The sequence below is a fragment of the Oncorhynchus kisutch genome, linkage group LG25 (assembly GCF_002021735.2).
Source record: "Oncorhynchus kisutch isolate 150728-3 linkage group LG25, Okis_V2, whole genome shotgun sequence".
In the NCBI taxonomy this organism is placed as follows: domain Eukaryota; kingdom Metazoa; phylum Chordata; class Actinopteri; order Salmoniformes; family Salmonidae; genus Oncorhynchus; species Oncorhynchus kisutch.
Genome location: NC_034198.2, coordinates 37,967,285 through 37,993,100, shown reverse-complemented (window position 1 = coordinate 37,993,100; position 25,816 = coordinate 37,967,285). Strand labels below are relative to the sequence as shown.

Here is a 25,816-nt window from a genome sequence, read left to right as displayed (position 1 = left end):
GAGGGGGGGTACCGGTACAGCGAGTCAATGTGTAGGCGTATATACAGGGGTACCAGTACAGAGTCAATGTGGAGGCTATATACAGGGGGTACCGTACAGAGTCAATGTGGAGCTATATACGGGGGTACAGTACAGAGTCAATGTGGAGGCTATATACAGGGGGTACCGGTACGAGTCAATGTGGAGGCTATATACAGGGGGTACCGGTACAGAGTCAATGTGGAGGCTATATACAGGGGGTACCGGTACAGAGTCAATGTGAGGCTATATACAGGGGGTACCTGGTACAGAGTCAATGTGGAGGCTATATACAGGGTGTACGGTACAGAGTCAATGTGGAGGCTATATACAGGGGGTACGGTACAGAGTCAATGTGGAGGCTATATACAGGGTGTTACGGTACAGAGTCAATGTGGAGGCTATATACAGGGTGTACGGTACAGAGTCAATGTGGAGGCTATATACAGGGTGTACTGGTACAAGAGTCAATGTGGAGGCTATATACAGGGGTTACTGGTACAGAGTCAATGTGGAGGCTATATACAGGGTGACTGGTACAGAGTCAATGTGGAGGCTATATACAGGGTGACTGGTACAAAGTCAATGTGGAGGCTATATACAGGGTGACTGTACAAAGTCAATGTGGAGGCTATATACAGGGTGACTGGTACAAAGTCAATGTGGAGGCTATATACAGGGTGACTGGTACAGAGTCAATGTGGAGGCTATATACAGGGTGACTGGTACAGAGTCAATGTGGAGGCTATATACAGGGTGACTGGTACAAAGTCAATGTGGAGGCTATATACAGGGTGACTGGTACAAAGTCAATGTGGAGGCTATATACAGGGTGACTGGTACAAAGTCAATGTGGAGGCTATATACGGGGTGACTGGTACAGAGTCAACGTGGAGGCTATATACAGGGGGTACCGGTACAGAGTCAATGTGGAGGCTATATACAGGGTGACTGGTACAGAGTCAACGTGGAGGCTATATACAGGGTGACTGGTACAAAGTCAATGTGGAGGCTATATACAGGGGGTACCGGTACAGAGTCAATGTGGAGGCTATATACAGGGGGTACTGGTACAGAGTCAATGTGGAGGCTATATACAGGGGGTACTGGTACAGAGTCAATGTGGAGGCTATATACAGGGTGACTGGTACAGAGTCAACGTGGAGGCTATATACAGGGTGACTGGTACAAAGTCAATGTGGAGGCTATATACAGGGGGGTACCGGTACAGAGTCAATGTGGAGACTATATACAGGGTGACTGGTACAAAGTCAATGTGGAGGCTATATACAGGGGGTACCGGTACAGAGTCAATGTGGAGGCTATATACAGGGTGACTGGTACAAAGTCAATGTGGAGGCTATATACAGGGGGTACCGGTACAGAGTCAATGTGGAGGCTATATACAGGGTGACTGGTACAAAGTCAATGTGGAGGCTATATACAGGGTGACTGGTACAAAGTCAATGTGGAGGCTATATACAGGGTGACTGGTACAAAGTCAATGTGGAGGCTATATACAGGGTGACTGGTACAAAGTCAATGTGGAGGCTATATACAGGGGGGTACCGGTACAGAGTCAATGTGGAGGCTATATACAGGGTGACTGGTACAAAGTCAATGTGGAGGCTATATACAGGGGGTACCGGTACAGAGTCAATGTGGAGGCTATATACAGGGTGACTGGTACAAAGTCAATGTGGAGGCTATATACAGGGGGTACCGGTACAGAGTCAATGTGGAGGCTATATACAGGGTGACTGGTACAAAGTCAATGTGGAGGCTATATACAGGGTGACTGGTACAAAGTCAATGTGGAGGCTATATACAGGGTGACTGGTACAAAGTCAATGTGGAGGCTATATACAGGGTGACTGGTACAAAGTCAATGTGGAGGCTATATACAGGGGGTACCGGTACAGAGTCAATGTGGAGGCTATATACAGGGTGACTGGTACAAAGTCAATGTGGAGGCTATATACAGGGGGTACCGGTACAGAGTCAATGTGGAGGCTATATACAGGAGGTACCGGTACAGAGTCAATGTGGAGGCTATATACAGGGTGACTGGTACAAAGTCAATGTGGAGGCTATATACAGGGTGACTGGTACAAAGTCAATGTGGAGACTATATACAGGGTGACTGGTGCAAAGTCAATGTGGAGGCTATATACAGGGGGTACCGGTACAGAGTCAATGTGGAGGCTATATACAGGGGGTACCGGTACAGAGTCAATGTGGAGGCTATATACAGGGGGTACCGGTACAGAGTCAATGTGGAGGCTATATACAGGGGGTACTGGTACAGAGTCAATGTGGAGGCTATATACAGGGGGTACTGGTACAGAGTCAATGTGGAGGCTATATACAGGGTGACTGGTACAGAGTCAATGTGGAGGCTATATACAGGGGGTACTGGTACAGAGTCAATGTGGAGGCTATATACAGGGGGTACCAGTACAGAGTCAATGTGGAGGCTATATACAGGGGGTACCGGTACAGAGTCAATGTGGAGGCTATATACAGGGGGTACTGGTACAGAGTCAACGTGGAGGCTATATACAGGGGGTACTGGTACAGAGTCAATGTGGAGGCTATATACAGGGGGTACTGGTACAGAGTCAATGTGGAGGCTATATACAGGGGGTACTGGTACAGAGTCAATGTGGAGGCTATATACAGGGGGTACCGGTACAGAGTCAATGTGGAGGCTATATACAGGGGGTACCGGTACAGAGTCAATGTGGAGGCTATATACAGGGTGACTGGTACAGAGTCAATGTGGAGGCTATATACAGGGGGTACCGGTACAGAGTCAATGTGGAGGCTATATACAGGGTGACTGGTACAGAGTCAATGTGGAGGCTATATACAGGGGGTACCGGTACAGAGTCAATGTGGAGGCTATATACAGGGTGACTGGTACAGAGTCAATGTGGAGGCTATATACAGGGTGACTGGTACAGAGTCAATGTGGAGGCTATATACAGGGGGTACCAGTACAGAGTCAATGTGGAGGCTATATACAGGGTGTACTGGTACAGAGTCAATGTGGAGGCTATATACAGGGGGTACTGGTACAGAGTCAATGTGGAGTCTATATACAGGGGGTACTGGTACAGAGTCAATGTGGAGGCTATATACAGGGGGTACCGGTACAGAGTCAATGTGGAGGCTATATACAGGGGGTACTGGTACAGAGTCAATGTGGAGGCTATATACAGGTGGTACTGGTACAGAGTCAATGTGGAGGCTATATACAGGGGGTACCGGTACAGAGTCAATGTGGAGGCTATATACAGGGGGTACCGGTACAGAGTCAATGTGGAGGCTATATACAGGGGGTACAGGTACAGAGTAAATGTACGGGAACACCGGTTAGTCGAGGTAATTTAGGTAATATATACATGTAGGTAGAGTTAAAGTGACTATGCATAGATAACTTAACAGAATTTGTGTTCAAATACCCATACTAACATACTGTATACGACATACTTAATGAGTATATACTACATACTATATACTATTAGTTCATTTTAGTATACTGTAAATCAACAGTATCCTTTCAGAGCCAGAGTGCGCTGGAAATTCAGAGGTTGTCAGATTGTCCGTTTCGGCTCCTAACAATTGCAGTCAAGCACCCAAACTAACGTTGGCTAGCTTGCTAGCTACTTCAAGACACAAATGAGACTATTCTGACCATTTTACTCGCCCTAGCAAAGCCGATTAGGCAGTTTTCATGTTATCCAGAGCGTTGATGACTGTAACCGTGCTGCTGGCAACAATTGAATTACGTTTTTTTGCCGATTACTGACACCGGCCATATTCAACCGGGTTGAGCGCTCGTAAATGCATTATTCTGCGCTCTGGTACACTTAGACGAGAGTGCTCTGAAACCGGAGATAATTTATGAAAACACCCGAATGTCCATTGAGAACGCACGCGGACTATACCAGTTATCTAAGCTAAGAATGACAGGAATAATCAAGTCAATAAACATTGGGTAGTTAGGAATGGGGGTGGCAACGCAAATAGTCTAGATAGCTTTTGGAGAAGGAGGCGAGGAGAGAGGACGTGAAATCAAGTTAATGCTGTTGAGATTCTCCCCAAATAGCGTGCACAGGTTCTAGGATAGGACAGGGTTGATTTAGGCTGTTGTGCCTCTGCTTCATAATAACATGGTTACCATAATTCACTGAATAGAGGGGCACCAGCACCCTGTTACAACTGTACCAGTGTAACACTGAGAGGCACTGTTGTAATTCTAATGACCAACGGATAATGACGAGGCATCAAAAAACGGAGGCTACTGCATCATATTAAATATGATTGTATTTTGAAGTATCAGTCCATCAAAATGTATTGCTAAATATTTATTCTACATTGTGCACTTTTATAGGGAAAGGTAAATACATTTGAAAAAATAAACTAGATATTTCATAAATTATAACATTCATGGCTGGACATTGATGGGCATTTCTCACTATTGTCTTGTCTTATAATTAAGATGGTGATGATAAGTATTATTATTAGGCCTAGTACATGTTGTTACAGTTACAGGTTGCAAATAGCAAGTTTTAGTTGAACTGATTCATCAGGTGTTCAGGTAAATAGTCAAGGAATTGCATCAGTGAAATCCCATTAAGACGTAAATTAAACAAATATGTACATTTGGATCCCGGAAGTCGTCTTGCCTGAATCCTGTTCAGCTCAAATCCTTCTGACTGTGCGTCGCAAGTGTAGCTGGAGAAGGAAGTGGCAGATGAGTGAGATTATCCACGACTACGCAAGAGCAACCTACCGGTGGTTACCGTACACAGGCGATTCAGACGGAGCGAACAGGTTGGTGGCTAGTAGAAAATGGGCAACGTTGACTCCAAACTCAACTTCAGAAAAGCTGTGATACAACTGACAACCAAAACACAGGTTTGTTGAAATAATAACTCTCTTTTGGGTAAGCTAATGCAGAGTTTAAATATTTATGAACAGTTCTGTTTTTCAAGATACAAATAGCAATTCCAGTGCGCCAGATGGTAGCCTTGTATTTGACACATGGATGAGAGGGTGGATAAATATGGAAAGGGCTACCATCTGTCCAAAAACACGGTTTACTGGTTTGTCTAAATGTAAACTTTTAATTCAAATGTAGCATAAGATATATATATATATATATATATAAATTGGCTATATGAACTGACAATTAGATTAATTGTAGGGTACTGTTATAAATACTGCAAATTTGTGTTCTAGAATTGTAGACTCATAACTTGGCAACAATGTTTCTATTTTGTAATCGAATGTCGCATTGCAATCAATCGTACTTCTGTAGTTCCAATATAAACCCCACCAAGAGGCTAAGGTGGATCTGATGCAGAGCTACAATGAGATGCAGGTCTGAATACAGTTCATTCAGTGCCTGCTGTTGTGGCTGGCACTTGAATTGATCAGTTGCACAGTTTACCCGACAATTTCGCTGTTGGAAAATACACACAAAAAACAGGGTAGTCTAGATAACATTAGCAGCTACATTTCTGATGTTGTGGTTGTTGAATGAATCATAACATTCAGACAATGTGGCTGATTTTAATGTGGGCTGAAATACATTAAAGTTAGGCAAATAAGCATCAGTCTAAACTGCAGTGTTTAGGTTATATTTACTCTGTCATCAAGGATGTTCTGGAAAGATCTTAGAACAACTGGTATTATAATAGAATATGCAAATCAAGAACATGTGAAGTAGGCCAGTAGCTGAATATATTGTCTGACAAGAACATGTGAAGTAGGCCAGTAGCTGAATATATTGTCTGACAAGAACATGTGAAGTAGGCCAGTAGCTGAATATATTGTCTGACAAGAACATGTGAAGTAGGCCAGTAGCTGAATATATTGTCTGACAAGAACATGTGAAGTAGGCCAGTAGCTGAATATATTGTCTGACAAGAACATGTGAAGTAGGCCAGTAGCTGAATATATTGTATGACAAACATGTGTTCCATCATATGTCTACTTCTTTGGCCGGTTTCCCGGACACCCACCCACTCACGCATCCATCCATCCATACATCCACCCACTCACGCACCCACCCATCCAACCACCCATCCAACCACCCATCCATCCATCCACCCATCCATCCATACATCCATCCATACATTCACCCACCCACTCACGCATCCATCCACCCATCCAACCATCCATCCATCCAACCATCCATCCTGGACTAAAAGGCAATAAAGAATCTCCATCAAAAGTTATTATGTATCCGGGGAACTGGCCCCTGACGTTTATTTCTGTCTATATTTAACTGTTTTCTTCCTGTAGGCTACAGCCAAGCAGGTCTCTCTCTCCTCCTGTAGGCTACAGCCAAGCAGGTCTCTCTCTCCTCCTGTAGGCTACAGCCAAGCAGGTCTCTCTCTCCTCCTGTAGGCTACAGCCAAGCAGGTCTCTCTCTCCTCCTGTAGGCTACAGCCAAGCAAGTCTCTCTCTCCTCCTGTAGGCTACAGCCAAGCAAGTCTCTCTCTCCTCCTGTAGGCTACAGCCAAGCAAGTCTCTCTCTCCTCCTGTAGCCTACAGCCAAGTGGGTCTCTGTCCTCCTGTAGGCTACAGCCAAGCAGGTCTCTGTCCTTCTGTAGGCTACAGCCAAGCAGGTCTCTCTGTCCTCCTGTAGGCTACAGCCAAGCAGGTCTCTCTCCTCCTGTAGCCTACAGCCAAGCAGGTCTCTGTCCTTCTGTAGCCTACAGCCAAGCAGGTCTCTGTGTCCTCCTGTAGGCTACAGCCAAGCAGGTCTCTCTCTCCTCCTGTAGGCTACAGCCAAGCAGGTATCTGTCCTCCTGTAGGCTACAGCCAAGCAGGTCTCTGTCCTCCTGTAGGCTACAGCCAAGCAGGTCTCTGTCCTCCTGTAGGCTACAGCCAAGCAACTCTCTCTCCTGTAGGCTACAGCCAAGCAGCCCTCTCTCCTGTAGGCTATAGCCAAGCAGCTCTCTCTCCTCCTGTAGGCTACAGCCAAGCAGCTCTCTCTCCTCCTGTAGGCTACAGCCAAGCATCTCTCTCTCCTCCTGTAGGCTACAGCCAAGCAGCTCTCTCTCCTCCTGTAGGCTACAGCCAAGCAGCTCTCTCTCCTCCTGTAGGCTACAGCCAAGCAGCTCTCTCTCCTCCTGTAGGCTACAGCCAAGCAGCTCTCTCTCCTCCTGTAGGCTACAGCCAAGCAGGTCTCTCTCCTCCTGTAGGCTACAGCCAAGCAGCTCTCTCTCCTCCTGTAGGCTACAGCCAAGCAGCTCTCTCTCCTCCTGTAGGCTACAGCCAAGCAGCTCTCTCCTCCTGTAGGCTACAACCAAGCAGCTCTCTCCTCCTGTAGGCTACAACCAAGCAGCTCTCTCCTCCTGTAGGCTACAGCCAAGCAGCTCTTTCTCCTCCTGTAGGCTACAGCCAAGCAGGTCTCTCTCCTCCTGTAGGCGGATGTACCTGATCCCTGTCTGTCTGTTCATCTCCCCCAGCCCGTGGAGGCTACGGACCATGCCTTCTGGGACCAGTTCTGGGCGGATACTGCCACTACCGTCCAGGATGTGTTTGCTCTGGTGCCGGCAGCGGAGATACGAGCTGTCAGAGAAGAATCTCCCTCCAATCTGGCAACCCTCTGTTACAAGGTAATCTAGGCTGTGTGTGTGCCTGTGTGTGTGGATGTGTTTAACTATACTTGTGGGGACCAGAAGATCGCACAAGAATACTAAACAAACAAAAATTTGACCAACTGGGGACATTGTTTTAGTCCCCACAAGGTCAAATGCTGTTTCTAGGGGATTTAGGGTTAAGGTTAGACTTAGTGTGAGAATTAGGAGCCAGGTTTAGGAGCCAGGGTTAGTTTTAGTGTTAGGGTTAGGGTTAAGGATATAATTAGGTTTAGGGTTAGGAGCCAGGGTTAGTTTTAGGGTTCGGAGCCTAGGGTGAGGGTTAAGGTTAGAATTAGTGTTTGGGTTAGAATTTTGTTTTGGATTAGGAGCTAGTATATATTTATGGGTTAGGGAAAATAGGATTTTGAATTTTGTGTGTGTGTGTGTCCCTTAACACTCACACCCATATACGGGTTGAAAATGGCAGATTTTGAACATTGACAAGTGCCTAAATATAAACGCAGTGGCTGTACAGTAACATGCTATACATGACGTCAGAGCTCAGTGGCTGTACAGTAACATGCTATACATGACGTCAGAGCTCAGTGGCTGTAGAGTAACATGCTATACATGACGTCAGAGCTCAGTGGCTGTACAGTAACATGCTATACATGACGTCAGAGCTCAGTGGCTGTACAGTAACATGCTATACATGACGTCAGAGCTCAGTGGCTGTACAGTAACATGCTATACATGACGTCAGAGCTCAGTGGCTGTAGAGTAACATGCTATACATGACGTCAGAGCTCAGTGGCTGTACAGTAACATGCTATACATGACGTCAGAGCTCAGTGGCTGTACAGTAACATGCTATACATGACGTCAGAGCTCAGTGGCTGTACAGTAACATGCTATACATGACGTCAGAGCTCAGGGTCTCCGCTTCACAGCTCTGAATGAGTTTTGACTGACAGACATTCTGAACTTCAGCACCTTGTGCGACAAGTTGACCCATCCCTCCCTCTAATTGGACAACTCTTGCACCTTTATGGTTGTCTGAGTGAGGGAAATATTGTAAATTAAGAGGATTTGATTAGATCTTAATGCATTTTGAAAGATGAGACGTTAAAGATTCTAAGAAACATCGCTTTGATGTCATACAAGCAAGCAAAAACACCAAACGTGCTCTTCACATATCTATGTCATAAAACTCATGTAATGTACAGAGTCAACGTTTATGATCTCTGTGTTTTGATGTACAGTGACATGATGACATGGTGTTATACCCTGGGTTGTCCTGAACAGAATGAGCCTATGTTTGTCCTATTGTGCAGCAGATTTGCCACGGACCTTTTGCATCTGAATGCACAAATGACTCCATTCTATGCGGACCTAAAGTACGATCTGCTTCTCTGAATTCTCTACTGAAAGCCTAACACTGTTAGATCGTATTTTATCATTTAGCAAGCCATGTTGTAATAGAACAAGCTTTCAGATGATGCCCACCTGACCCAGATTGTGATTTATAAAGGACCGTGTTTGGATTGTGTAAACAACAGTGGGGATGCAGGGTTGTGTTCCTAACTTAACAGCTACAAGTGTGTTCGCTCTAGTTCCTCAACAGCACAGCTCGGCGAACTCAAAAAAAGCACCTTATAGTTGAAGACTCTTTTTATGAGTCATAAAAGTGCATTGCAATGACTTAGGAACTGGACACTTTGGAGAAGTGTGTGTGTGGCCACTTGGAAACACCAGTTAGTCCTCTACTCAAACCCTTGTCATTGCTTTCGTCTTACGTCGCACCTACCCCACATTTTCCAAGAATATTCTTAGAATGTTACTGAATGTATCCAGAGTATTTTCAGATTTCGTTATCAACAAATGCTGCGAAAAGTACAGTAAATGTCAAAATGCACATAAAATAAACAGTGTAATGTATAGATTCAGCCTTGAGTCAGGTGAACTGTCGTGTCCTCACCTTTAGTCTAATACTTATCCCCATAATCTTTCCCTTTTGATTGTTACCACGGTTATACATATGTGGTCCATATTTCTTCTGTAGGAAACCTTTCAGAGTTGGGCAGTGGTCTGAGGCATTGCATCACAGTGCTAGCTGTGCCACTAGAGATCCTGGTTCAAGTCCAGATTCTGTCGCAGCCGGCCCCGACCGGGATACCCATGGGCCAGCGCACAATTGGCCCAGCGTCGTCCGGGTTAGGGGTGGGGTTTGGCCGGCAGGGATGTTCTTGTCCCATCGTGCACTAGCAACTCCTGTGGGGGACCGGGCGCAATGCATGCTGACACCGTTGCCAGGTGTACGGTGCTTCCTCCGACACATTGGTGCGGTTGGCTTCCAGGGGGAAGTGAGTGTTGTATCACAAAGCAGTGTGGCTTGGCTGGGTTGTGTTTCGGAGGACGCACGGCTCTCGACCTTTGTCTCTCCCGAGTCCGTATGGGAGTTACAGCGAAGGGACAAGACTGAAACTACCAATTCAATACCACAAAATTAGGGAGAAAAATTAAGTAAAAAAAAAAAACTTTCAATGTAGCCTTAACCATATAGGCTACTTCCCAGGAGATGTAAGGGGTTAACCTTTTTTTTGTCTACCTTGGATACAGTTGAGAAAGTAGCACAATGCAAGTAGTACAGTAACATTACAGTGGATGTATTCTGAGTGTGTTTAGTGGTGCTGTAACAGGTGTATTCTGAGTGTGTTTAGTGGTGCTGTAACAGGTGTATTCTGAGTGTGTTTAGTGGTGCTGTAACAGGTGTATTCTGAGTGTGTTTAGTGGTGCTGTAACAGGTGTATTCTGAGTGTGTTTAGTGGTGCTGTAACAGGTGTATTCTGAGTGTGTTTAGTGGTGCTGTAACAGGTGTATTCTGAGTGTGATTAGTGGTGCTGTAACAGGCGTATTCTGAGTGTGTTTAGTGGTGCTGTAACAGGTGTATTCTGAGTGTGTTTAGTGGTGCTGTAACAGGTGTATTCTGAGTGTGTTTAGTGGTGCTGTAACAGGTGTATTCTGAGTGTGTTTAGTGGTGCTGTACAGGTGTATTCTGAGTGTGTTTAGTGGTGCTGTACAGGTGTATTCTGAGTGTGTTTAGTGGTGCTGTAACAGGCGTATTCTGAGTGTGTTTAGTGGTGCTGTAACAGGCGTATTCTGAGTGTGTTTAGTGGTGCTGTAACAGGCGTATTCTGAGTGTGTTTAGTGGTGCTGTACAGGTCAGGTGTTCCATCTGGGTTTGCTTCTAATATGTCTCTTGTAGGTTTTCAATAGAAAGAGGGACTGGTGTGTGTGTGTGTGTGTGTGTGTGTTTGAGCCTTTTCTGTATTTAAACAGAGTCCATTGGTTACCTTGGATACAGTTGGTGTGAAAGGAATGCTAGTGTTTGTTGTTCACAGTTCAGTTGAATGTAACGGCTTTATTACTGCAGCAGATGGACTGAACTATTGTTGAATGTTCTGCCTGTGTCGCGCCTCAAGGGTCCACTGTATAAGACCTCAAATGGAAACACTTGTATAAAAGCAGGAAATGAAGCAGTTTGTATGTTATGTTGTGCTAACTATACATGTTAATGTGTCCATTCCAGGCAGTGGAGAAGCTTGTCCAGGGCGCTGACTCTGGTTGTCCCTCGGAGAAGGAGAGACAGATCGTCCTCAACTGCATCCGTCTGCTCACACGTATCCTACCGTATATCTTTGAGGACGCAGACTGGAGAGGCTTCTTCTGGTCCACCGTGCCTGGTGCCGGCAGAGCTGGGGTAAGTGTACTGTTCTCCTCATCTTGGCTGAGGTTAAACTGACCAGAACGGTGCCCTTCCAATCGAGAGAAGAAACGCTGTGCAGATGTGTTCTGTGCTACCCTAGCCCATTGGACATTAGAGCCCTTTGAAGTTGGGATTTCATCATGTATTCAATTTGTGTATCGGTTTATCAGAGGTCATATTCATTATTATTATTAGTTTGTTTGAGACTCACTTTTCGGTTCCCTTCATTTTCGTCTCCCCTTGGCAAATTAAGGGAGATGCACACTGCCAAGGATGCTAGCCTCTGTCTCCACTTGCTAGCCTCTTTCTCGAGCTCTCTGGCAGCTTGAGTTGAAAAGATTGCCTGTTATGCAATCCATTAAATTAACTCAGTTTCTCAGAATCAGTGTGTGTTCTCTTCTCCCTATGAACTTACATCAGCATGCCTGCTATGTCTCTACAGAGAGAGCGAGAGAGAGAGACGTGATTGGTTCAGACTAGTGAGTTCATGACTGCTTCACCATAGTCCTTACCCAGCACTGTCACTGACTGAACAAATCATTTAAATTCTGGTTGAATTACTTTATGTACAGATAGATGTACTTGTTTACAGATCATTGGATAGAGGATTGTTTTTCTCATGGTGAAAAGCATGCTGGGAAATTAGCATCCAAGATTCACTGTGTCGTGGGTTGGAGAGCAGACAAACACAGAAATACTGTTCTTTCCCAACTCCGAGTTTGATCTTTCACCCTTTTCAGTTTTGTATAGATCAGATCTTCTACTTGGATCTGTGAGTTCTCCACTCTGGTACTGTCTGGACCCCACTACTGCAGCTACTACTGTGTTTTCTGGTGGGAACTGTGTCTATTCAGGTTTCCAAAGCTCTGACCTGCCAGTGTTGTAAGATCTGACCTGCCAGCGTTATGTTCATTAGGACACACCTTACACACAGTTTTTCAAACATCTTGATAACACACACACACACACACACACGTTTGTTGATTTTTGGACAAGATTATGTTGTGCCTCCCCGTTTCAGTCTGTTTTCATGCCTAATGAACACTATCCTGAGGTTGAGAGAGCTCTTTGAGTGGGGGATTTCCTTCTCCCTTAATGTCTGCTAATTGTTGAGCCAGCTGGGTCTCCTGTTACCTGGCCTGACGAGCACCTCAGCCTGCCTGAACAGTGCTCATATTGTGCCCCCCCTCCCTATTGCCTCCCATGCATCCCTCCTGGACAATGGTTGAATTGAAGAGGTATTGGATAACCTTTTAATTAAAGTGAGAGGCTGGATGGGTAAATGGTGAACTATTATGGGAATGGGAGGGAATGCAGAATGGCTGTCAATGAGGAGGCATTCTGTACTACACTTTGATTTGGACTGGTTGATATATTTCTGCCACATTCTTTATGCAGTTCTACTGAGCCCATCTTAACTACAGTAATAATATATACATGTACTATTATTATCTCAAGGACATGTTTCCTGTGACTGAGCTCTTTCTGTCTCCTAGCAGGATTGATTGACCAGTTAAAGAAAACAGACATGTTTTTTAAATGTGACGGGGATAACACACAGTCAGACTTACAGTATTTCCATTGTGGTTCCTAAAGTCTAAAGGGATAACACACAGTCAGACTTACAGTATTTCCATTGTGGTTCCTAAAGTCTAAAGGGATAACACACAGTCAGACTTACAGTATTTCCATTGTGGTTCCTAAAGTCTAAAGGGATAACACACAGTCAGACTTACAGTATTTCCATTGTGGTTCCTAAAGTCTAAAGGGATAACACACAGTCAGACTTACAGTATTTCCATTGTGGTTCCTAAAGTCTAAAGGGATAACACACAGTCAGACTTACAGTATTTCCATTGTGGTTCCTAAAGTCTAAAGGGATAACACACAGTCAGACTTACAGTATTTCCATTGTGGTTCCTAAAGTCTAAAGGGATAACACACAGTCAGACTTACAGTATTTCCATTGTGGTTCCTAAAGTCTAAAGGGATAACACACAGTCAGACTTACAGTATTTCCATTGTGGTTCCTAAAGTCTAAAGGGATAACACACAGTCAGACTTAGTTTTTCCATTGTGGTTCCTAAAGTCTAAAGGGATAACACACAGTCAGACTTACAGTATTTCCATTGTGGTTCCTAAAGTCTAAAGGGATAACACACAGTCAGACTTAGTTTTTCCATTGTGGTTCCTAAAGTCTAAAGGGATAACACACAGTCAGACTTACAGTATTTCCATTGTGGTTCCTAAAGTCTAAAGGGATAACACACAGTCAGACTTACAGTATTTCCATTGTGGTTCCTAAAGTCTAAAGGGATAACACACCATCAGACTTACAGTATTTCCATTGTGGTTCCTAAAGTCTAAAGGGATAACACACCATCAGACTTACAGTATTTCCATTGTGGTTCCTAAAGTCTAAAGGGATAACACACAGTCAGACTTACAGTATTTCCATTGTGGTTCCTAAAGTCTAAAGGGATAACACACAATCAGACTTACAGTATTTCCATTGTGGTTCCTAAAGTCTAAAGGGATAACACACAGTCAGCAGTCCGTGGAGTAAAACAAAGAAACTCATTGTTAAAGGGATACTTTGGGATTTTGGCCCTTTATCTACTTTCCCCAGAGGCAGATAAACTCGTGGATACCGCTGTTATGTCTCTGAAGAAGTACGTTTAAAGGTATTTTCATGAGCCAATGCTAACTTCTGTTAGCACAATGACTGGAATTATATTTATTTATTTATTTAACTTTGATTTAACTCGGCAAGTCAGTTAAGAAGAAAAATCGTATTTTACAATGACGGCCTACCCCGGCCAACGCTGGGCCAATTGTGCGCCGCCCTTTGGGACTCCCAATTACAGCCCGGATGTGATGAAGCCTAGATTCAAACCAGGTACTGTAGTGACACCTCTTGCGCTGAGATGCAGTGCCTTAGACCGCTGCGCCACTCGGGAGCCCCAATTTTTTTATATGGGTAACTGTTAGCATGCTAGCAGGTACCCATAGGTTTAGTCTCTGCGCAAACGCTAGTTAGCAACTTACTTCAAACTGCACGCGGAGACAAAAAAATTGTCCACGAGTTCATCTGAAAAAGGTCAAGCCAGACCCCCCCCCCCCACACACACAGATCTAGAGGATATTTAGAAAGCTCTCTGCCTAGGTGAACTCACAGTGCCATGGGAACCACGGACCGAGGATGAAGGTGGGGGTGCAGAGGAGGAGGAGGAGAAGAATTGGATTGTGTCTTAGGAGAAGGATGATGATGATGATGATGTCTTATCTCCCAGCAGGATGAAGGTGATGATGATGATGATGGAGCGAGGCCCCTGGCTGAGTCTCTCCTCCTGGCTGTATCTGACCTGCTTTTCTGTCCAGACTTCACCGTCCAGAGCCACAAGAGGACAGGTTCGGTGAGTAACCCCCTCCACTTCGGACAAACACTCTTGAGAGAGATTTGTCTTGACCAGCGAGGAAGAAACGGATAATACAAACTGGACAAGTAGTTTATCGTTCTGTTTTTTTTTTTTTTTTTTGAGGGGCCAAATTGTATTTCAAGATCTGGGCACATAAAGGACGGTTATGTGGACACATTAGCACGGCATCCAAGCTAGGATTGGTCCGTAAGTGAACACAATGTCCCAGAATGTCTCCTCTGTACAGGCAGTGGTTCAGGGTTAATGAGTGACTCCAGTGCACAGCGGGAGCCGTGTGAGGGTGAGGTGTGGCCCTCAGCCATGTTTGTTAACTGGGCTGAGAAAGGAGGAGGGTGTTAGACACTCCTTATCCACTGAGCAAATACCTCTATGGTGTTGTTGGCTGGACAGGGCCCAATGGTGTTAGGCAGGCTGTGAAATAAAGTGGAGACCTTCCTAATCTCCCCCAGTTGATCACTCACTCACAGATATACACACACACACACACAGAATGTCTCTCACTTCCATGGTTAGAGTCAACTATTGAGAGTGAATACTATCCTGCAAGACTGACCGCACAACATTGTGAACTGAACTCTCTCTTAATATAGTAATCTATGAAGATTAACAATGAGGCTGCTGCTGACAGCTAGGTTCTAGTACAATGCATTCAAATGTCTGCCTGGCTGCCAGTTCACTCTCTCTGGTGTTGTAGGTTGGTAAAGTCAGGTGAGTGTTCCACTCAGGTGGAAGGAAGTGTGAACAAAAGTTACATCCCAAATTGCACCCTATTCTCTATATAAGTGCTCTACTTTTAACCAAAGCCCTGATCAAAATGGGCCCTGATCAATATTAGTGCACTATATACAGATGTAGGATCTTAATTTGACCTGTTTTGTCACAGGAGGGAGATAATCCTGCAGCAGGAGGGTTTTAATGTCTGAATAAATATTTAGAACCGGAGCCAAAGGGGGGCAGCTTGAAGCGGTGTTTGTATAAAATGCAGTACCATACCTACATTTGACCTATGTAAACTACGTACAGGCTACAGCGCGTCTCTTGGGAATTATTATGTGGATTATAATATATGGATATATTTGTAGGAGGTAGGTGCATTTTTTTGTTCGGGGAAATGTCATTGTTTTATTACATGTTCAAGGCAACCAATAGGACAAATACATTATTGGTGACCTCCGTGTCTGTCGCTTACAACCGCTGACCCCCGGCACACGCGCCAGAGTTGGCATGGGTTAGAATCCACCCTCCTCCTATCTTCTCCGTCTTTTCAACACTGTTCTCTCTTTTCAAAAAAAAGCTTTATGAAAAATGAACCACACTAGGAGTGGGACTGAGCCACTAGGAGTGGGACTGAGCCACTAGGAGTGGGACTGAGCCACTAGGAGTGGGACTGAGCCACTAGGAGTGGGACTGAGCTACTAGCCACTAGGAGTGGGACTGAGCTACTGGCCGATAGGAGTGGGACTGAGCTACTGGCCGATAGGAGTGGGACTGAGCCGATAGGAGTGGGACTGAGCCACTCCTTTAAAAAAATAACTGAAAGAAATAATTAATCATTGGACAAATAACAATTAGACTGTGAGTGCACTTCCAACATAAAACATGATAAAAAAATACAAGGTAGGCTAAATTGATTCATAGAACATGCACAAGCAACAGTAGATGCTATTGCTAACTGATTTCACAATTGAATTGTTTTAATTTTTTTAAACAATGAACTCTATGCTGAGATTCAGCTTTTAAGCCTCCAATACATTGCAAGTTTCCCTGTCACGGCTCTCTCTGTCACGGCTCTCTCTGTCACGGCTCTCTCTGTCACGGCTCTCTCTGTCACGGCTCTCTCTGTCACGGCTCTCCCTGTCACGGCTCTCCCTGTCACGGCTCTCTCTGTCACGGCTCTCTCTGTCACGGCTCTCTCTGTCACGGCTCTCTCTGTCACGGCTCTCTCTGTCACGGCTCTCTCTGTCACGGCTCTCTCTGTCACGGCTCTCTCTGTCACGGCTCTCTCTGTCACGGCTCTCTCTGTCACGGCTCTCTCTGTCACGGCTCTCTCTGTCACGGCTCTCTCTGTCACGGCTCTCTCTGTCACGGCTCTCTCTGTCACGGCTCTCTCTGTCACGGCTCTCTCTGTCACGGCTCTCTCTGTCACGGCTCTCTCTGTCACGGCTCTCTCTGTCACGGCTCTCTCTGTCACGGCTCTCTCTGTCACGGCTCTCTCTGTCACGGCTCTCTCTGTCACGGCTCTCTCTGTCACGGCTCTCTCTGTCACGGCTCTCTCTGTCACGGCTCTCTCTGTCACGGCTCTCTCTGTCACGGCTCTCTCTGTCACGGCTCTCTCTGTCACGGCTCTCTCTGTCACGGCTCTCTCTGTCACGGCTCTCTCTGTCACGGCTCTCTCTGTCACGGCTCTCTCTGTCACGGCTCTCTCTGTCACGGCTCTCTCTGTCACGGCTCTCTCTGTCACGGCTCTCTCTGTCCAGGCTCTCTCTGTCCAGGCTCTCTCTGTCACGGCTCTCTCTGTCACGGCTCTCTCTGTCACGGCTCTCTCTGTCACGGCTCTCTCTGTCACGGCTCTCTCTGTCACGGCTCTCTCTGTCACGGCTCTCTCTGTCACGGCTCTCTCTGTCCAGGCTCTCTCTGTCCAGGCTCTCTCTGTCACGGCTCTCTCTGTCACGGCTCTCCCTGTCACGGCTCTCCCTGTCACGGCTCTCTCTGTCACGGCTCTCTCTGTCACGGCTCTCTCTGTCACGGCTCTCTCTGTCACGGCTCTCTCTGTCACGGCTCTCTCTGTCACGGCTCTCTCTGTCACGGCTCTCTCTGTCACGGCTCTCTCTGTCACGGCTCTCTCTGTCACGGCTCTCTCTGTCCAGGCTCTCTCTGTCACGGCTCTCTCTGTCCAGGCTCTCTCTGTCACGGCTCTCTCTGTCACGGCTCTCTCTGTCACGGCTCTCTCTGTCACGGCTCTCTCTGTCACGGCTCTCTCTGTCACGGCTCTCTCTGTCACGGCTCTCTCTGTCACGGCTCTCTCTGTCACGGCTCTCTCTGTCACGGCTCTCTCTGTCACGGCTCTCTCTGTCACGGCTCTCTCTGTCACGGCTCTCTCTGTCACGGCTCTCTCTGTCACGGCTCTCTCTGTCACGGCTCTCTCTGTCACGGCTCTCTCTGTCACGGCTCTCTCTGTCACGGCTCTCTCTGTCACGGCTCTCTCTGTCACGGCTCTCTCTGTCACGGCTCTCTCTGTCACGGCTCTCTCTGTCCAGGCTCTCTCTGTCAGGCTCTCTCTGTCCAGGCTCTCTCTGTCCAGGCTCTCTCTGTCCAGGCTCTCTCTGTCCAGGCTCTCTCTGTCCAGGCTCTCTCTGTCCAGGCTCTCTCTGTCCAGGCTCTCTCTGTCCAGGCTCTCTCTGTCCAGGCTCTCTCTGTCCAGGCTCTCTCTGTCCAGGCTCTCTCTGTCCAGGCTCTCTCTGTCCAGGCTCTCTCTGTCACGGCTCTCTCTGTCACGGCTCTCTCTGTCACGGCTCTCTCTGTCACGGCTCTCTCTGTCCAGGCTCTCTCTGTCCAGGCTCTCTCTGTCCAGGCTCTCTCTGTCCAGGCTCTCTCTGTCACAGCTCTCTCTGTCACGGCTCTCTACCCTCTGCTGATATGAATAAAACATGGCCACTGTCTCCTTTGTGACCTCAGCACCGTCCCATTTTGACAATCATGAATTCTTCACATGACCCGTTGTGCAGTGAACTATGGTTTATACCATGTTTAGTTAACCAAACAATCATTGTTCTACGTTTTATGGAGTGTAACAATAACAGTAAAATGGAATTGCTGCTAGACTATGCTTGAAGGTCACCTCGGTGTTCTTCTCTTCCCCAGGACACAGCGGAGGACATACAGTCCATAGACAGCTGTGAGTACATCTGGGAGGCAGGAGTGGGGTTCGCTCAGTCCCCCCCACTCAACTACACCCACGACCTCAACAGGTGAGACCCCAGGGAAGATGGAGAAGGGGGGGCATTCCTGAATTACTAGATCTACTTGTGTAGGATAGGTATAATCAATATGGCGACAATTCCACTTGGTTCATCGGGGGCAAGATGAAACTCTCACCATGTTACCCAGACCTATCCAGCCCTCTGAGATCTACACAAGTGCCTGGAGGGGGCTCGGAGTTGATTTTAGAGATTATATTTCTCTCCACTGTCTTGGTCAGGACGGAGCTGCTGAAGCTGCTGTTGACCTGTTTCTCTGAGGCCATGTACCTGCCCCCCTCTGCTGACAACATCCTCAACCCCTGGGTTACCTTCTTCTGCGCTACAGACAACCGGTAACACACACACACACACACTTTATGACTGAAGATTTGGTCTGAAGAGTGTGTGCTACACTAATCCTAACCTCTTTCTCCTCGTCCCAGACATGCCCTGCCTCTCTTCACGTCTCTCCTCAATGTGGTGTGTGCCTATGACGCAGTGGGTTACGGTATCCCTTACAATCACCTGATGTTCTCTGACTACCGAGAGGTGTTGGTGGAGCATGCTGTCCAGGTCCTCATAGTGACTCTGGAGCACGAGGCCGGGCCAGCCGCAGCACAACACAGCCTGGACCATTCCGCCTCCGCCATGGAGGACCTAGAGGTAAAAGAGAGCGAGAGAGAGCCTGCTTCTCAAATCCCCTTCTTGTGGAGATCTGAGAGAACTGGATAGGAATAAGCAACACGGTGGTAGTTCCATCTTGCCTCTGGCCATGTGGAATTGTTGGTTGTTGTATCTGTTATCATAATGTTTCGCTTCCTTGTGTTCTCAGCCTGTGGGACCAGACAACCTGTTTGTAAACTACCTGTCCAGGATCCATAGGGAGGAGGTAAGGCACTAACGTACACTGTTCAAACGGTCAATCCAGAACCACATGACTCTGGGTCCATCAGATATCCTTTTTTAAAAACCATTTAAGTCGCAGTACATCTGAAAGGAGAGTTTGTTGTTGTTGTCTTTCTCCAGGACTTCAGCTTCATCCTGAAGGGTCTGGCCAGACTGATGACCAACCCTCTGATCCAGACCTACCTGCCCAACTCAGCCAAGAAGATCCGGTTCCACCAGGAGCTACTGGTGCTCTTCTGGAAGCTCTGTGACTTCAACAAGGTTTGGACTGGAGCCCTAGTACCTGCATCCCATCATTCCTACATTAAAGGATACAACAGTGCTGTATTAGCCTTTACTAGAACCGTATTACCTCCTCACCGGGAGTCATGGTGACCGTATTACCTCTTCACCGGGAGTCATGGTGACCGTATTACCTACTCACCGGGAGTCATGGTGACCGTATTACCTACTCACCGGGAGTCATGGTGACCGTATTACCTACTCACCGGGAGTCATGGTGACCGTATTACCTCCTCACCGGGAGTCATGGTGACCGTATTACCTCCTCACCGGGAGTCATGGTGACCGTATTACCTCCTCACCGGGAGTCATGGTGACCGTATTACCTCCTCACCGGGAGTCATGGTGACCGTATTACCTCCTCCCCGGGAGTCATGGTGACCGTATTACCTCCTCCCCGGGAGTCATGGTGACCGTATTACCTCCTCCCCGGGAGTCATGGTGACCGTATTACCTCCTCACCGGGAGTCATGGTGACCGTATTACCTCCTCACCGGGAGTCATGGTGACCGTATTACCTCCTCACCGGGAGTCATGGTGACCGTATTACCTCCTCACCGGGAGTCATGGTGACCGTATTACCTCCTCACCGGGAGTCATGGTGACCGTATTACCTCCTCACCGGGAGTCATGGTGACCGTATTACCTCCTCACCGGGAGTCATGGTGACCGTATTACCTCCTCACCGGGAGTCATGGTGACCGTATTACCTCCTCACCGGGAGTCATGGTGACCGTATTACCTCCTCACCGGGAGTCATGGTGACCGTATTACCTCCTCACCGGGAGTCATGGTGACCGTATTACCTCCACACCAACAGTCATGGTGACCGTATTACCTCCTCACCAACAGTGTGAAACTGAGTGTAACACATGGTTGTTGATGTTGTTTCAAATCCTAACACAAAGAAATGGACGCTTTCTAAGGTGATGATTCATTCAAAACACTCATGCATATTAGAGTTATGCATACGTGTATATACTGTATGCATATACACTGCTCAAAAAAAATAAAGGGAACACTAAATTAACACATCCTAGATCTGAATGAATGAAATATTCTTATTAAATACTTTTTCTTTACATAGTTGAATGTGCTGACAACAAAATCACACAAAAATTATCAATGGAAATCAAATTTATCAACCCATGGAGGTCTGGATTTGGAGTCACACTCAAAATTAAAGTGGAAAACTACACTACAGGCTGATCCAACTTAGATGTAATGTCCTTAAAACAAGTCCAAATGAGGCTCAGTAGTCATACGTGCCTGTATGACCTCCCTACAACGCCTGGGCATGCTCCTGATGAGGTGGTGGATGGTCTCCTGCGGGATGTCCTCCCAGACCTGGACTAAAGCATCCGCCAACTCCTGGACAGTCTGTGGTGCAACGTGGCGTTGGTGGATGGAGCGAGACATGATGTCCCAGATGTGCTCAATTGGATTCATGTCTGGGGAACGGGCGGGCCAGTCCATAGCATCAATGCCTTCCTCTTGCAGGAACTGCTGACACACTCCAGCCACATGCGGTCTAGCATTGTCTTGCATTAGGAGGAACCCAGGGCCAACCGCACCAGCATATGGTCTCACAAGGAGTCTGAGGATCTCATCTCGGTACCTAATGGCAGTCAGGCTACCTCTGGCGAGCACATGGAGGGCTGTGCGGCCCCCCAAAGAAATGCCACCCCACACCATGACTGACCCACTGCCAAACCGGTCATGCTGGAGGATGTTGCAGGCAGCACAACGTTCTCCACGGCGTCTCCAGACTGTCACGTCTGTCACATGTGCTCAGTGTGAACCTGCTTTCATCTGTGAAGAGCACAGGGTGCCAGTGGCGAATTTGCCAGTCTTGGTGTTCTCTGGCAAATGCCAAACGTCCTGCACGGTGTTGGGCTGTAAGCACAACCCTCACCTGTGGACGTTGGGCCCTCATACCACCCTCATGTCTGTTTCTGAGTCTGTTTCTGACCGTTTGAGTAGACACCTGCACATTTGTGGCCTGCTGGAGGTAATTTTGCAGGGCTCTGGCAGTGCTCCTCCTTGCACAAAGGTGGAGGTAGCGGTCCTGCTGCTGGGTTGTTGCCCTCCTACGGCCTCCTCCACGTCTCCTGATGTACTGGCCTGTCTTCTGGTAGCGCCTCCATGCTCTGGACACTACGCTGACAGACACAGCAAACCTTCTTGCCACAGCTCGCATTGATGTGCCATCCTGGATGAGCTGCACTACCTGAGCCACTTGTGTGGGTTGTAGACTACATCTCATGCTACCACTAGAGTGAAAGCACCGCCAGCATTCAAGTGACGAGAACATCAGCCAGGAAGCATAGGAACTGAGAAGTGGTCTGTGGTCACCACCTGCAGATCCACTCCTTTATTGGGGGTGTCTTGCTAATTGCCTATAATTTCCACCTGTTGTCTATTCCATTTGCACAACAGCATGTGACATTTATTGTCAATCAGTGTTGCTTCCTAAGTGGACAGTTTGATTTCACAGAAGTGTGATTGACTTGGAATTACATTGTGTTGTTTAAGTGTTCCTTTTATATTTTAGAGCAGTGTGAGTGTGTGTGTGTGTGTGTGTGTGTGTGTGTGTGTGTGTGTATAGATATAGAAATAGATATAGATATATATAGATATAGATAGATATAGATATATATAGATAGATATAGATAGATATAGATATAGATATAGATAGATATAGATATAGATATAGATAGATATAGATCTAGATATATATAGATCTAGATATATATAGATAGATATAGATCTAGATATAGATCTAGATATATATAGATAGATATAGATCTAGATATATATAGATATAGATATATATAGATGTATGTATGTATGTATGTATGTATGTATATATATATATGTATATATATGTGTATATATGTATGAGCCCAAGCCTGGGGAGACAAAAAATACAGAATTAAAATAAGGATTGTGCCTTTCTACATTACATAGCCTACCACATGTTACGTATGGCAAAACATTTTTTAAGATGTCTGATTTTATGATTTCTTTGGTATGTGATTCGTCGAGCCTATTCTCCAAAATTAAACTAATTCTAGTACTCGCCCTTGAGTGTAGACTGTATTATTAATTATACTGGATGGACTGGTTACGTTATGCTCCAAAATTTCTATACATGAGTCAGTCTGGGAGAGAACATATAGCCCTAGGCCATGCTTTTTGTTCATTGATTGTGCATTGCAGCTTAGAGTTCGCCTACAATTATAATGAATTTGTATTTGATTTTGAATAGCCTTGAATAGCTTCTGTTTTCATATAGGCTGGCACATTACCTTTAGCTACAGAATGTCACCACAGTGAGTTTCCATCTCCTCCTCTCCCCTTCATTCCTTTCTTGAGCACACAGAGTGACGGGCTGTCACCGGTTTTAATTAAATATATTTTGTTGTGAAAACTATCAATGTTCCCAAACAGATTTCACTTTATTTCCCAAATTAACCACTGGTTAGCTGCAGGAACAAGGTTGGAGGGCATACCGAATTTGGGTGGAATAAATAAACTAAATACTAACTAACTAACTAAAAATAAAATAAACCTGTCGAGTAGGAAGAGGCTGCATGCTCCTCAAACAGTGGTTGGTTGATGCTTGGAGTGAAATAAGCGGAGTAGCCTACCTGGCATGATTTGAAAAAACTAACCAACAGGAAAGCGGTGTCGTGTCTTTTCTATGGATTCAATTATATGACATGCTATTTTATAAAATCTATTCTCTGTCATTAATATTACCTGATTAAACTAGTCATGTAAATGTAATTAACTAGGAAGTCGGGACACCACGGAAGAATGTTTATAGAGCTGTTGTCTTCCGAATGAACTCTTAAAGACCTGGTAACCTTTTATATCAATAGCAGTCAATTATTAATCGTCACCTTAGTCAGTCTCATCTGGACATCGTAAAATTCACGGACCCTGGCTAACAAGTTGACTCAGCAATACAAAATTTGGTTTAATTATTTATTTACTAAATAATCACACAGAATTACATATACACAGGATGGATCATACATTGACTACTATTTATGTCATAAGAAAACGTCCCTAGTGGACAAAACCGATATGATGGCTGGTTACACAAAGAAAGGGTGTTGGGTTTGAATGAAAGAGCGGGAAGACTGAGGAACAAAAGGATTGGGTCTCTATCGGACCTTATGAAGCTACGCTATCGTAAATACAGAATCTTATGCATTCTAAATAACCGCCCTTTCGGAAAAGGAAAATACAATAAATATATTTACTCTGAGCTGCGCTTCAATAGATTGGTCGAAGAAGGAAGGCTGGGTTGTACTTTGAAGAATATTTCTGGGCAGATACATTGTAGTACTCTGTCATCGTGTGGTAGTACTGATACGTTGTAGTACTCTGTCGTCGTGTGGTAGAACGGGTACGTTGTAGTACTCTGTCGTCGTGTGGTAGAACGGGTACGTTGTAGTACTCTGTCGTCGTGTGGTAGAACGGGTACGTTGTAGTACTCTGTCGTCGTGTGGTAGAACGGGTACGTTGTAGTACTCTGTCGTCGTGTGGTAGAACGGGTACGTTGTAGTACTCTGTCGTCGTGTGGTAGAACGGGTACGTTGTAGTACTCTGTCGTCGTGTGGTAGTACTGATACGTTGTAGTACTCTGTCGTCGTGTGGTAGTACTGATACGTTGTAGTACTCTGTCGTCGTGTGGTAGTACTGATACGTTGTAGTACTCTGTCGTCGTGTGGTAGTACTGATACGTTGTAGTACTCTGTCGTCGTGTGGTAGTACTGATACGTTGTAGTACTCTGTCGTAGTGTGGTAGAACGGATACGTTGTAGTACCCTGTCGCTCTGAAGAGATTGTCCGTCCTTTCCTAGGCCACGCACATTTACAGCTGCTGCTGATAAGGATGTAGGGATCTAGGATGTATCACTTCTTTTAGTTAATAAGAGTTCAGAGTTCATACCAAGTTGCCATACTATAAGCTCCATGCTATATTCTGGCTGGTATAGTTGAAATTCATCCTTCCAGCGTGGCGATCACCTCCACGTTGAAATTCGCCCTCTTAAACGCATGGACATCAGTCCTCACGTCATAGGAACACAATATTAGGTTGTAATCGTTCAACCATTTGCAACCAGAGCTCACGCTGAGGTTGGCTTAGCCCGCCGTGAATTGGTTCACTCGGGCGTGGCCACTGAGTGAGCATATTTTACTTATGAAAACAATTCTCTGATATTAAAAGTACTTTTAGTTTTAATCTTTTCACAAATAGTTTCATATTTAAGCATTCAAATTGCACTACAATTCCATGTGAATCTGATGACTAGAATGTTTAGACTTTCCAAGATAAAATTTATGTCATCCTATCATCAGATATAATGTCCCAGACAACAACTGATCTGACATCATATTCTTTTTAAGTACCAACGGACACCTTCAACTGGTTGGATTACCGAAATATTGTTCCGTTCCCCACCTTTTGACGTTACCAGACTCTCTATGTTAACACAAAGGGGTTTACTGTAGAGCGAGAAAAGGGGAAAGGTTTTTATGGGGGTCATAAACCTCACCAACAGGGCAATGTCATGACAGCGGCCTCCATTCGCTATTCGAGTCAAACAGAGAAAAATACTTGTTTTTTTCCCCGACCCCTCTTCTTGCCCATTTGATAATGGGCCATTCAAAATCTAAACAGATTTTACATACACAATATATACAAAAGTATGTGGAAACCCCTTCAAATTAGTGGATTCAGCTATTTCGGGCACACCCGTTGCTGACCGGTGTATACAATCGAGCTCACATAGAACACTGAGAGGGTCGTCTGTAGACCGCTGA

At 45.9% G+C, this 25,816-nt stretch overlaps 1 protein-coding gene across 2 annotated transcripts in view; it reads left to right on the top strand.

Moving 5' to 3' along the window:
* The first annotated feature begins 4,696 nt into the window (after positions 1 to 4,696).
* The window catches only part of LOC109869932 (protein HID1), a 39,974-nt gene continuing 18,854 nt past the window's right edge, over positions 4,697 to 25,816 (top strand). Inside the window, exons 1-9 of one of the 2 annotated variants that reach the window (XM_031805180.1) lie at positions 4,697 to 4,944; positions 7,509 to 7,658; positions 11,212 to 11,382; positions 14,685 to 14,804; positions 18,690 to 18,796; positions 19,027 to 19,140; positions 19,231 to 19,450; positions 19,620 to 19,676; positions 19,814 to 19,954. In XM_031805180.1, coding sequence (XP_031661040.1) covers positions 4,879 to 4,944; positions 7,509 to 7,658; positions 11,212 to 11,382; positions 14,685 to 14,804; positions 18,690 to 18,796; positions 19,027 to 19,140; positions 19,231 to 19,450; positions 19,620 to 19,676; positions 19,814 to 19,954 — 1,146 coding nt within the window. In that variant the 5' untranslated portion in view covers positions 4,697 to 4,878. Of the gene's footprint in view, positions 4,945 to 7,508; positions 7,659 to 11,211; positions 11,383 to 14,681; positions 14,805 to 18,689; positions 18,797 to 19,026; positions 19,141 to 19,230; positions 19,451 to 19,619; positions 19,677 to 19,813; positions 19,955 to 25,816 lie in introns of both variants that reach the window. The other variant, XM_031805177.1, reaches the window with a different exon arrangement.